The 12,564-nt window shown below is 51.6% G+C and overlaps 1 protein-coding gene and 1 long non-coding RNA gene across 4 annotated transcripts in view; one reads left to right on the top strand and one right to left on the bottom strand.

The window, feature by feature from the left end:
• PMM2 (phosphomannomutase 2) overlaps positions 1-12,564 on the top strand; it is a 30,158-nt gene that overhangs the window by 15,378 nt on the left and 2,216 nt on the right. For 2 of the 3 annotated variants that reach the window (XR_007147627.1, XM_047837496.1), the window contains exons 5-7: positions 2,249-2,348; positions 2,455-2,530; positions 3,656-3,771. Coding sequence is in view for 1 of the 3 variants with exons in the window: in XM_047837496.1 (XP_047693452.1) it covers positions 2,249-2,348; positions 2,455-2,530; positions 3,656-3,771 (292 nt within the window). In the remaining 2 variants the exon portion in view is untranslated. Of the gene's footprint in view, positions 1-2,248; positions 2,349-2,454; positions 3,772-12,564 lie in introns of all 3 variants that reach the window. The other variant, XR_007147626.1, reaches the window with a different exon arrangement.
• LOC125153959 (uncharacterized) lies at positions 1,614-7,068 on the bottom strand. The gene is made up of 2 exons (XR_007147628.1): positions 7,012-7,068; positions 1,614-1,935 (listed from the first exon to the last, which is right to left on the bottom strand). It is a non-coding gene; the product is annotated as an uncharacterized LOC125153959 (long non-coding RNA).

The following is a 12,564-nucleotide window of genomic DNA, read 5'->3' as shown; positions in this document are numbered from 1 at the left end:
CGGCAAGCATCTGATTTGGGGACTTACCTCTCACCCTGGATACTGTGCTCACCTCCATTCCCATTTTTAAATAATACCAACAGTAATGTTACATGCCCGCAGTTAAAACACTGGCAGAAAATGAACCCATAGGCTAACAGTGGCTGTTTCTTGGTGATGTTATGGGTGTTTTCTTAGAAATATGTTCATTTTCTTTTCAGTTTTCTGCCCTTAATACGTAACACCTTGATGATGAGGGGGAGAAACGTTTTTTAAACGGCAGCTGAATTTCAGGGCATGTGCTTTGGGAACTGCTCAAAACCACCAGAATCCATGAAGCCAGTGCCCCTGCCCAGCACCTCCACTCGGGGCAAGGGCCTTCCCTTTTCACATCTCCCAGAAGGGGCTACGGACGAGACAAGCTGGGCCCAGGGTAGTCCTGGCCACAGCTGGGTAATGGCACGTGGGACTTCGTTTTCCTGTTCTGTATGCTTTTATGTATCATGGCAATTCTCCATAGTAGAAAGTGGAAATATAATGTATCCCAGGTCAACTCAGGCTTTCCTTTGGGTTAAGCATTAAGAGAGGCTTAAAAAAGAAGAAAGGATAAGGCATAATCCTGTCCTCAGAGGGGTTGTCATCCCAGTGAGGGAGACCCACGTGCATAGCTGTCATTCCACTGATGCAGGAGGTGCCCCCTCGATTGGGGAGCAGGCCTGAGACCACATTGATCAGCATTTGCCCACCCCTCCCATCAGCGCTGCTGTATGCCCCATATGGGTCACGTGGGTGCAGTAAGACTGTACAGGAGTCCAGATCTTCAGGGAGGAATCGAACACCAGAAAATGTGCCGTAATCCTGGCTTTTGAGAACAGAAGCCTTTCTCAAATGCATCAGCCTCCCTTCCGTGGGAATGAGAGGGATACTGTGTCCTTGAGTTGGGGAAAACTCATTGAGCTCTTTGACGTTTAGGACCCACAGCTCTAGGGTCACCGCTGGGAACGATCACCAGGGTACATGTAGCAGGTACAGGCACAAGGCTGGTCTGTACCAGCTCCAGGATGTGTGGCGGGGGAGGGGCGGGAGGGCTGCTGGAGGAAGCATCTTAGATGCACGTGTGTGGTTATGTCATTTGCCTCCTGTGCAGTTTGAGCACAGCCAGGGAAAGGATGCAGTGATGAGATTTTGCCACATTGACTTTATGCGATGAGTATTCATTGCTTCCCAGCTTACAAAACCTGGGCCATCTGATTTTTCTCAGGACCCCTTAGAAGTGCCCACAAGGACTGCCTCAGCCCCTTTGTGAGGCTCTGAGAGGCACCCTGAGTCACATAGGGTCTCAGGAGGCAGCACTGGCCTTGAAACAGCCCTCTGCTCAACACTGGGCATGTGTCCCCGAGATGTACAGGTGGCTGGTTCCTCGAGATCAGGGCTGTGCACAGAAAATGGAAAGGGTCCGGGGAGAAGGTGTCAGAGGTTCACCGGCGTCAATGTTTAGAACTGGAAGTCATTTCAGAGTGCACAGTTTGTCACAGAACACTTAAATTCCATCCTAAGAATATAAAAGCTCATGGGTATTTGATTTTCTAAGAAACTATCTTGAGATGGAAATTGGAAACATGGTGGGGGGAAAATGGGGTTTTTTAAACATCTTTATTCAAAGTAACTAAAGTTACTAAACAACCATTTAATAGCAGTTGGCCACGGGTGACCCGTGTTTCCTTAGCGATCACTGAGGCTCACTGGGCAGTTCTCAGAGCATTTTCCCATAGGTTTGCTTGGTCAGATCAGTGGGTTCAACGGGTCGGTAGCAAAGGTATCTGATACATGAATTTCCAGACTCCATGGGGGACTTGAGAGATGGCAATCATTTTCATAGCTCTTATTAACGGTGAAATTCACTGTCCAGCAGAAATCACATGAGTCACATGTGCAATTTTAAGTTTTCTGTAGCCACTTTAAAAAAAAACCAAAGGAACAAGTGAAATTAATTTTAATCGTGTTTTACTTAACTCAGTATATCTAGAACATAGTCATTTTAACATACACTCAGGATAAAATATTTCCAACGATGGTGACATTCTCCATCTTTGAAATCTAATCTCAGCTGGGATTGGCCACACCTCTGGGCTTGGTGGCCCTGCCATGTGGCTAAGCACAGCCTGTGAAATGTTGATCACACCAGCCTCTGCCTTCTAGAATTCCTCACCCGTTCATCCATCTATAACAGTGCCCAAGTATAACGTATGTCTGGCCCTGTCTTCTCTAGAGGCACTTTCATTGAGTTCCGAAATGGGATGTTAAACGTGTCCCCCATTGGAAGAAGCTGCAGCCAAGAAGAACGCATGGAGTTTCACGAACTCGATAAGGTGAGTCCCCCTGACCCCGCCTGGACTGATGTGCAGCCACGTGGCCAGCGGCTAAAGGGTGCCTTCTAAACTGCACTACGATAATCGGTATCTCTGTTTTTCTCAGAAAGAAAACATAAGACAGAAGTTCGTAGCAGATCTGCGGAAGGAGTTTGCAGGAAAAGGCATCACGTTCTCCATAGGTATCATGCATGCGGACGGGCCTCAGGAGCGGGTAGTGTTTCCCATGGGATTGCTGTGGGCCAGCATGCTCTTAAAATTAGACTGTGCCCAGTTTGAAGGCAGGTGGGAGGATTTCGGGAGCCGTCCTTCCACAAGGAGAAAACTGCTCCTGTGTGATCAGCCCTCACGGCGGCTTGCCCAGGCTGCTGGGTTTGGTTATGAATTCTCACCCGGCTGGACCCTTCCCTTTGGCCCGAAATAGAGCGAGGCTGGGAAGATTCTGGAATATAGTAATATTTGAGTATCAGGGAACCTTGGCGATCAGTAAGGGTTGGTTTTACAAATCAAGAAACCCAGGACCTGGAAGGAAACGGGACTTGTCTGAGCTCACACAGGTTTTATCTACACGGGCAAACTGGCGTGCGAGCGTTTCTGGTGTCTGATACAGAGTTCTGCCTGTGGCGCTGGTGTCTTCGCCTTGGTTTTTGGTAGGATACGCCCGTCAGAGGCTCTAAGGAAACGATTTGCTGGCACTCGTGAGTCATTACTTAAAGCCCCCTCATTTTACCACCTCTTGTAGGGGTACAGCTTTTGGAAAACTGGAATTGCAAAGGGATTATGTCTGATAGATGAAGGGGTAGGTTTTTTAAATATCCTTGAGGTGTGAGCTGTTCGTCTCCCTGACAAAGGTCTGACGGGGCTTTCATTGCCCTCAACACTGCCTGCAATCCCCTTCCACGTGCTTTTCCTTTCTCCTGCAAGATGATCTACACGCCGTCTGCTTCTGGGCACTGTCCACCGAGAACGAGCGACTGTTAAAGCTCGAGGCGGACCCAGCCGAATGCAGCTGTTACCAGTTCTTTCGCCAGCTTGCTTCATTCAGACCCACACGCTTGGCGAAGCACTTGAACACAGATGCGTGCCTCGTTCTGAGCTGGCAGTTTGTCTCGCTTGTAGATTTTAGGTGAAAGCATGTTGGGAAAACAACATGTCGCATGATCTAGAACCTGTCCCTAAGTAGCAAACAAGGGTAGTAAAAATCAACCTTGGCCGTCCAGTTGCTGCTGAGTAAACAGCACGTTCTTTTCAGGGCCAGGCCCTTAGCCTCCTTTCTACCTTTAGCTTTTGTGTTTCTGGCCCTACAGGAGGCCAGATCAGCATTGACGTCTTTCCTGATGGATGGGACAAGAGGTACTGCCTGGGACATGTGGAAAAAGACGGCTATAAGACCATCTATTTCTTCGGAGACAAAACCATGCCGGTAAGTACCAAAGTGTTTTTTGGAGTTCGACTGTTCGGTTTTGGCTGGAAAAGGGGAAATGCACAAACAGGCTTTTTTCTCTCCTCCGCCTTCCGCGCTGACCCAGCTTACACTCGGTGACGACTTCTGGCCTATGTGAGAGGTGTGATTAACCGCCCTCCCCTTCGTGCTAGGACACGGGGCGCCTCAGTGGAGGCAGAAGTTGAGTGGTTTTGAGTTCAGTACTGCTCATTTCACATGCCTTCCAGAACACCTGCCCCAGAGCCGCTGTCCAATCCTTTGTGCATTTCAAAGCCCTGGGTTTTGTCATTTTTCCACTGCATTTCCCTGCCAGGGACATGCGTTATGAGTTGGGGGCAGGAATCCTAAATGGTAGGAAGACAGGGACTCTCACGCGTCTGAAATTCAAGAAATAGCGCCAGGGATGGTTTAGAGCTGGGCATCACAGGGGTTTCGGTGAGCCACCCGGGGCTCTGGGAAATCCCGGGTCCGGACTGAATCTAAATCAGGACCGAGAGCAGTCAAAGGCCACCACCAGCAGGAGCAGCACGGAGGAGGGTTTCCCCAGAGCCACCATGACAGCAGGACAGGTGGGCCTCGAGGAGGTCAGAGAGGTGTAGAGGCCTAAGAGAAGGCTCAGCACCGGCCGTTCACTCCCCCGCCCCCTCTGTGGACGCCTCCCTTTCAACCCCTGTCTGCGTCCCTGTGCCGCCCGGTTACGGGAGTCCCCTTGCCTGATATCAGAGGTCCTGTTTCGGACTCTGTGGCCATCCTGCACCCAGCCAGCGCCTCACAGATGCTGCATATGTGGAGTTCTTAATCCCTGTGGCCCCAGGTCCAGATTCTGGGCAGCACAGTCTCGCGTCCATCTTTCTAAATGATAAAAGTGGGACTCAGAGTGTCACACAGCTAACGACCGAGCCAGTGGCACCAGAACAAACCTCCTGCTGTTTAGGCCTGTGGGCTTTCCGGTCCAACGAGCTGCCCCTCCATCAGGGTGCAGGTTGTGCAAGATGCTCTCCTGGTCCCAAACCACGTGGTGCTGCTGGTCGGCAGCTGTGCCCTCTAGCCCGGTTCTTAGGGACAGAGAGGCGTGGCTCACGACTTCTCCTTTTGGTGACGTGCTTTGGATGCAGGCTTTGGAAAAAAGTCTCTGACTTCGACGTGTTCGGAAAAAGCAGGCTCGCGAAACTGCACGCAGGATCTCAGGGGGGACCGGGGGCCTCTGCAGCTGTGCAGCTCGGTGCCACTCCGTGCGGCCCGGAAAAAGAGCCGTTCGGACAGGTTCTTCTTAGCAGTGATGCTTGTGCTATGGGAGTGGCCATCCAAGGCATCGGGACTTTGCTGAATGGAACCCAGGTCTTGAGATAACCGGGAACCCTTCATCTTCTGTTCTGTTGAGCTGCTGTGCTACCAAGCCTCAGTTGTGCTTGCTTGGTTTTTAATCTCATCTACTTTTTAAAGGTGGATACTATTTACAGAGGTTCCCCACCCCCCCCCGATTCTTTTTTAAATTTACACCCAAGTTATCATATAGTTCAAAAGTGATTTCAGGAGTAGATTCCTTAGTGCCCTTTACCCATTTAGCCCATCCCCCCTCCCACAGCCCCTCCAGCAACTGTTTGTTCTCTTTATTTAAGAGGCTCTTATGTTTTGTCCCCTTCCCTGTTACATTATTTTTGCTTCCTTCCTTTTATGCTCATCTGTTTTGTATCTTAAATTCTTCATATGAGTGAAGTCATATGTCTTTCTCTAATTTCGCTTAGCATAATACCCTCCAGTTCCATCCACATAGTGGCAAATGGCAAGATTTCATTCTTTTTGATTGCCGAGTAATACTCCATTTTATATATATATATATATATGTATATATATGTATATATGTGTATATATATATATACACATACACACACACACACACACTACATCTTCTTTATCCATTCATCCATTGATGGACATTCAGGCTTTTCCCATATTTTGGCTATTGTTGAAAGTGCTGCTATAAACATGGGGGTGCATGTGCCCCTTTGAAACAGCACACCTGTATCCCTTGGATAAATACCTAGTAGCACAATTGCTGGGTCATAGGGTAGTTCTGTTTTTAATGTTTTCAGGAACCTCCACGCTGTTTTCCAGAGCGGCTGCACCAGTTTGCATTCCCACCAACAATGCAAAAGAGATCCTCTTTCTCTGAGTCCTCGCCAACATCTGTTGTTGCCTGAGTTGTTAATGTTAGCCATTCTGACAGGTGTAAGGTGATCTCATTGTGGTTTTTGATTTGTATTTCCTGGGTGATGAGTGATGTGGAGTATTTTTTCATGTGTCAGTTGGCCATCTGGATGTCTTCTTTGGAGAAATGTCTATTCACGTCTTTTGCCCATTTCTTCACTGGATTATTTGTTTTGTGGGTGTTGAGTTTGATAAGTTCTTTATAGATTTTGGATACTAACCCTTTATCTGATATGTTGTTTGCAAATATCTTCTCCCATTCTGTCAGTTGCCTTTTAGTTTTGCTGATTGTTTCCTTTGCTGTGCAGAAGCTTTTTATTTTGATGAGGTCCCAGTAGTTCATTTTTGCTTTTGTTTCCCTTGCCTCTGGAGATGTGTTGAGTAAGAAGTTGCTGCGGCCAGGGTCAAAGAGGTTTTTGCCTGCTTTCTCCTCAAGGATTTTGATGACTTCCTGTCTTGCATTTAGGTCTTTCATCCCTTTTATTTTTGTGTCTGGTGTAAGAAAGTGGTCCAGGTTCATTCTTCTGCATGTCGCTGTCCAGTTTTCCCAGCACCACTTGCTGAAGAGACTGTCCTTATTCCGTTGGACATTCTTCCCAGCTTTGTCAAAGATTAGTTGGCCATAACGTTTGTGGGTCCATTTCTGGGTTCTTTATTCTGTTCCATTGATCTGAGCATCTGTTTTTGTGCCCTCGCTTCTTAATTAATATACCGTTATTGTAGAGCATTAGAAAAAGTGTGAGGGAACACCTGGGAAGCTCAGTGGGTTGAATCTGACCCTTGATTTAGGCTTGGGTTGTGATCTCACGGTTTGTGGGATCAAGCCCCTCATAGGGCTTCTCGCTGACAGCAAGGAACCTGTTTAGGATTCTCTTTCTCCCTCTCTCTGCCCCTCCCCTCCTTGCTCATGTGCTGTTTCTCTCTCCCAAAATAAATGAATAAACTAGAAAGAAAAGGGAGAGAGAGAGAGAGAGGAAGGAAGAAGGAAAGGTAGGTAGGTAGGGTGGGCACCTGGGTGGCTCAGTCGGTTGAGCTTCTGACTTTGGCTCAGGTCGCAGTCTGTGAGCTCGAGCCGCATGTGAGGCTCTGTGCTGACAGCTTAGAGCCTGCTTTGATTCTGTATCCCTCTCTCTTTCTCAAAAATAAAAAATAAAAAACATTTTAAAAGACGTTTTTTTAAAATGAAGAAAAAGTCTGAGGAAGAGAATCTAAGTCACCTGTGACCACAGCCGACCCATCTTTCCTCTTTGCAAGAACATGATCCCAGAGCTGGAGTCTGCATGCTCATGGTTCAATTTTCTGCTTTTGTTCTCGGTACATACTTTATTTCCCCGCGTCCATGAATGTTCCTTGAGGTGGAGTTTTCAGGGGCTGTGTGACCTTCTACCAGGGAGACATAGTTCATTTGCCCTTTCCTCAGCACAGGCACTGGGGCTGCCGTGGCCAATGTAGCCATCGCCGTGGGGACGTTCTTGCTCCATTGTCTGCCCTCTGACCCAGTCAGTGGTTCCCTGGAAATGGGCATTAGCAGTTCGGCCATCTAAACCTTTCAACACAGCACATCAGCTCTTGCAACTTTAGGCACAGAACAATCCAAATACTAGCTCTCAATTTCTTCTCCTATTCTGTGTCTCGTGACAGACATTTGGAAAGCTGCTTTCTTTGCATCCAGGCAAATGTTTTTGCTGGCTTCTAGGGAAACAGCTTTTCACCGACAGCTGTGGGGTCAGGTGCTGTTCCCCTGCCAAGCCCCACAGGCTCAGAGGCCTGCCTAGCAGCCACCGCCATCTGATGGGACCTGGTGTCACACGAAGCCCCCCTCCCCACCTGCCCTGCTTGGAGCACCCCCAGAGAACAGGGGAGGAAATGCGACGTCGGCCTTTGCTTGTCCAAATCTTGACAGTCCTGGGGAGCCCTCCCTCCTGCCCATCAGCCCCCAAAACCAGGGTCTATTAAAACTCAACTCCGAGGGCAGCCTGGCATGCCATGGTCTGCTGCAGGGAACGGGATGGCCGGGGCCCAGAGAGACCTACCCCACAGCCCTCTGTGAGGCTTCCTCAGGGGGCTGTGCTGCTGAGCCCCGCCCAGCCTTTCTGAACTCCCAGGGAGACAGCTCGTTCTGGCTTATCACTTCCTGGCTTCAGGGCAGCTGGAGCACGAAAACATTCTAACACTTGACGGCTTTATAGCTGGGCAGATCCACGCAGGTGATGGAGTCATCTGTACCCTCCTGTACGTGGGAAGGGCAGACACACAGCGGCAGGATGGGGAAGAACCCTGCCCATCTGCAGGAGGGGACTGACCACAAGTACACGGTGGTCCGTCCACACAGCAGAACGCCCTACAGCTGTGGAAATAGTGGATATAGACCCATCGCTGGGATTTTTTCTCAGCTGAGCCCAGTAAAGTATAAAACAGTGCAAGTAACCTGACAGTTTTGTCTCAAGGGGGTAATAATGTCTCCACACTTGCTTGTGAGTGCATCAAGGGAATGTCAAAAGACACCCAAAAATGCAGATTACGGACCTCCTGAGGGGTGGGAACAGGGATGAGAGAGATCTTACCACTGTGACAGTGAGCTGGTTTTAAATTTTGAACTACGTGAATGGGCTGTTGAAAAATAAAGCTTTAAAACACCAAACTGAGAAAAGGAAAAAAACAAATCTTTACTTTCTAAAGCACTTTCTCAGTGTCAGACGCTGAGCCGGGCACTTGGATGTTATCTCCTCCAGTCCCTGGGCAGTCTGGCAGGGACGGGCACAGGGTCAGCAGCCTAGTGGCTTCCAAAAGACTCTCTCGTCACCGTCCCACATCGCCTCCAAAATGCTATTAAATCGTGCAACACTCTATTTTCCACAGACTTTAAAAAGGAAAACGTGCCTCTAAGCTTAAAAGAAGCCCCCAGCAGTGCGGTGGGACGAGGCAGCTGGGCTTTGAAACCCAAAAAGCCCAAATCTGGCCCCTGCTGCCCGCACAGTGACCACACACGTCTCTGGGTGTCCATGAGCCACCGTGCCCATCATCCCCATGGGATGCGGTTGCTCTGACGCAGTGAGCGGAAAGGGAGGTCCTCGAGGGGAGGGTGGCTACCCCAGGGCCGGCACAGGAAAGGCAGCCCGACTGAGTCTCTCCCTGCAGGGGAGGCAGCCAACCAAAGCGCTCACCTGGCATGAGGTTGCTCGAAGAGATGGGGGCCTGCAGGGTGGGCGACGCCTGTGAACCAGCGAACCTCGAGTTCCCGATCATGCTTCAGACGGGATTGCCATGACCGTGGACTTTGGCCGTGGCCTGGGCGTCCTGTCCATGCCTGGCATCTCCAATGCTCTCCAGATGCCAGAGGGCTGGTGAAGGCACAGGATGTGTCCTGTGCATAGACCTGCCCTACTGCTCTCGTGTTTCAGTGTGAGATCTGAGACCCAGGTCTCAGGCAGGCGTGGGTTAGCATGGGGAGGGGAGTCCCTCGCGCCCAGAGGGGCCCCAGGAAAACCGCTGCTCCCTGAAGTCTGATGAAGGAAGGTGGACCGGGTTATGGGTTCTCTACCCAGATACGGAGGTGGCACCAGCTTTCCTATGGGAGGACGGGAAGCAGGACATTGGGCAGGGGCACCACAACTGCAAGCATTTGTTGGGGTCCCTGCTCACCTGCCTGCCTTCTGGACACCAGAATCTGTGGTCCTGTTGCCCCTGGGGACACAGCCCCTGGTTGGATGAGCCCTGAAGGAGCAGCAGCCTCTGCACTGGCTCTTCTGTTGAGGGGGACAAGGTTCCAGGCCCCTCAAGCGTGTCCCCCGATACAGTCACTGATGTCTGCAAAGGCCGAATCTCTCACATGCCCTTCTGTGCCCAGCCCTGTCACACAAGTCTCAGCCCCATTTTGTGGGTGAGGGGGTGGACCCGAAGACCCTGAGGGTCGCCCTGGGGGCATGGGCAGGACAGCGAGCCCACTTTCCCCTACACCCCAGGCTGTGGTTAGTCACCAGATTCTACCCCGCTGGATCACAACCTGGAAGTACATGGGAATCCCCTGTTTTCAAAACATCGTGACCACGGGGCCAGGCTTTTTTTCCCCTCCTTTTAAGCATAACTTAACTCTTGTAGGAAACATGAGTACAGTTATCTAAGGGCGCGTGTTTTTTCAAATATATCTGACCGCTGTGACTGTTTCTATCCCCTCTAATCATCACCCCATGAGAAAGCAGCCTCATACCGGTCACGTAGCGTGCACTCGCATCCGTCTGGCTTCCCGTGCTGTGGCCCAGTGGCCCTGGAGGCATTGATGAAGCTCCCGCAGCAACCGTCACCCCAGCCAGGGAGCGCTGCTGCCCCAGGTCTCTTAGAGCAGAGCCTTTGTCGCGTTGGCCTCTGTACCCATGGGACCTAGAAATCTGATCCGTGCTTGTTAAACTGATGTGCAGCAGGGTCCGGTCTGTCGCGGCCACTGATGGGCCTTCACAGCAGAGACCCCGGGGAGGTCCAGCCGGCCCCGCCCCGCTTCCTACAGAGTTGGGCCCACGGCCTTGGATGTTCTTGATCCATTCCCTTCTTCAGCTGCAACGTCAGGATAATCGGGGTTCACCACGACGGTCCACGGCATGTGCAGAAATGGGCCTGGCTGGCTTGGAGACCAGACTCGGACAGAACGGGGCAGGCACTGCCTTCTGCTTTTCTGTATCATCCTCCAACCTTGGCCCTGGAGGGATTTAAATACTAATGGGCGGTTTGCACTCAGCTGTGGCCTCTCTTTCGGGCTGTCAGGTGACACTATCTTGTATCAGCCCTTCCTGCTTTGTTCCTTTGTCTTCTTTCAGAAACTGGTCTGGTTCTGGAGCCCCGGGAGAGGCTGGGCCTCCTCAGCAGGAACGTAGTGACCTATAGTGCCAGTATGGATCCCCGCTTGGGGTTTCTACTCCTCTGGAGCCTATTTCTATTTAAGTTTTTCTGTTTACTTTGAGAAGAATGTGTCCATGGGGGAGGAGCAGAGAGAGAATCCCAAGCGGCTCCACACTGTCACTGCAGAGCCAGACGTGGGTGGGGCTCGAACTCATGAATCATGAGATCGTGACCTGAGCCGAAGTTGGTCTCTAAACCCACTGAGCCACCCAGGTGCCCTGAGCCTGATCCTAGAAGAATTCTAGCAATTCTAGCACACTAGCTCAGCGTTTCACTTCTGCTTCTCCTGACCTCCCTCTGACGGGTTTGCAAGCTCTGTGCTGCCCCCAGGGAGGACACATACCTCCCCCATATGCCCCCATACCTCGAGTCACAGAAGAGGCCGCCAGGTCCCCTGCAGGAGAGGAATTGAAGTCCGGAGCTTGGTGTTGGCCCATGGACGCTCCTGCCGGCTTCTCTGAGCCGAGGTAGCGGGGAGGGCCGGCGCCCTCCTGTGGTGTTGTGACTCTGGACCTGGTCCCATCGGGCTACTTACACAGCAGCAGGGCCCGTCCTTCCACTCCACAGACCTCTCCCTCCCCCACCGGCAGGGCCCCTGGAGAGTCTCGCCAAATTAGCCATCTGTCAAGTGCATGTACTGCCCCGCGTGGATGTGGTCTCTGAGGAGGGACAGACGTGGCAGCAGCAAACCCTCCGGGCTCTAGCGGCCGCTCCCACAGGCAGTGGCATCCACCCGCAAACCCTGGCTGTATGGCCTCCCGCCTGCTGTGCTTCCTCTTCTGCGCCCTCCTCTCCCATCCGTTCTCTGGCAGAATCTGGAAGGTGACCCGATCGTGTCCCCAGGTTGCCGCTTTCCGGGTGGCTTCACAGAAAATCCCGAGTTCTCACCTCCACCCCCGGGTGGGCCACAGGCCACGGAGCCACCTTCCCAGTCATGGCTCGTCCCCTCCCTTCCTTCAGGCCGGTGCTCACGGGGGCCTCCCTTGTCACCCCGGTTCCCTTCCCCTCTCTTCTCTGCGCTACAGGCTCCGTCTCCTGTCCCCTCCCGGCCCCAGCTGCAAAGGCAACAGGTGAAGGTGCTCCTCAGGCTTGTTGGGCTCAAGTGTGAACAGGGATTCCTCTCACGTGAGTGAGAGGCAAGTGTGTCCCAGATAGATACTTGGTTTTTCTGGATGGCGCCCAAATCTGTATTTTGTCAGCTTCTTCATGCTGGTCTTTACCTACCGTGCTGGTCCTGAGGAGAACGGGACTGACTTTAATGCTAAGAATTCCACAAACCGGTCTCGCGTGGACTTGCTGGGGTAGCACATGCTGCCGTGAGGTCAGCCATCTGAGTGATCCAGAGCCCCTCAACAGCACCCGGGCTTGCAAGGCGGGCGCAAGACCCCAGCAGGTCCCCCCGTCGGCACTGGGCAAGGACAGTCCCTAACATGGCCCCAAGGCCTCCTCACGTGACGCTTCTGCCTGGCACACTTTGGGCCCCGGGCACGGCCCCTCCTGAAGCCTGGGGGAAACAAGAGCAGGGGTGACCTCAGTGTCCGTCAGTCCTTTAAAGGGAGGTCAGATTTTCCTGTAGTCTTTATGAGAAAAGGCCATTTTTTCTCTCCACTTGTTTTCATCAGATTATAAGCTAATTGATTTTCCTAGGTTTTGTAGACTGTCCAATGTCGTGAG

Source organism: Prionailurus viverrinus, chromosome E3 (assembly GCF_022837055.1).
Source record: "Prionailurus viverrinus isolate Anna chromosome E3, UM_Priviv_1.0, whole genome shotgun sequence".
Classification (NCBI taxonomy): Eukaryota; Metazoa; Chordata; class Mammalia; order Carnivora; family Felidae; genus Prionailurus; species Prionailurus viverrinus.
Note: the sequence above shows the minus strand (reverse complement) of the source record. Positions and strands in the feature narration are given on the sequence as shown.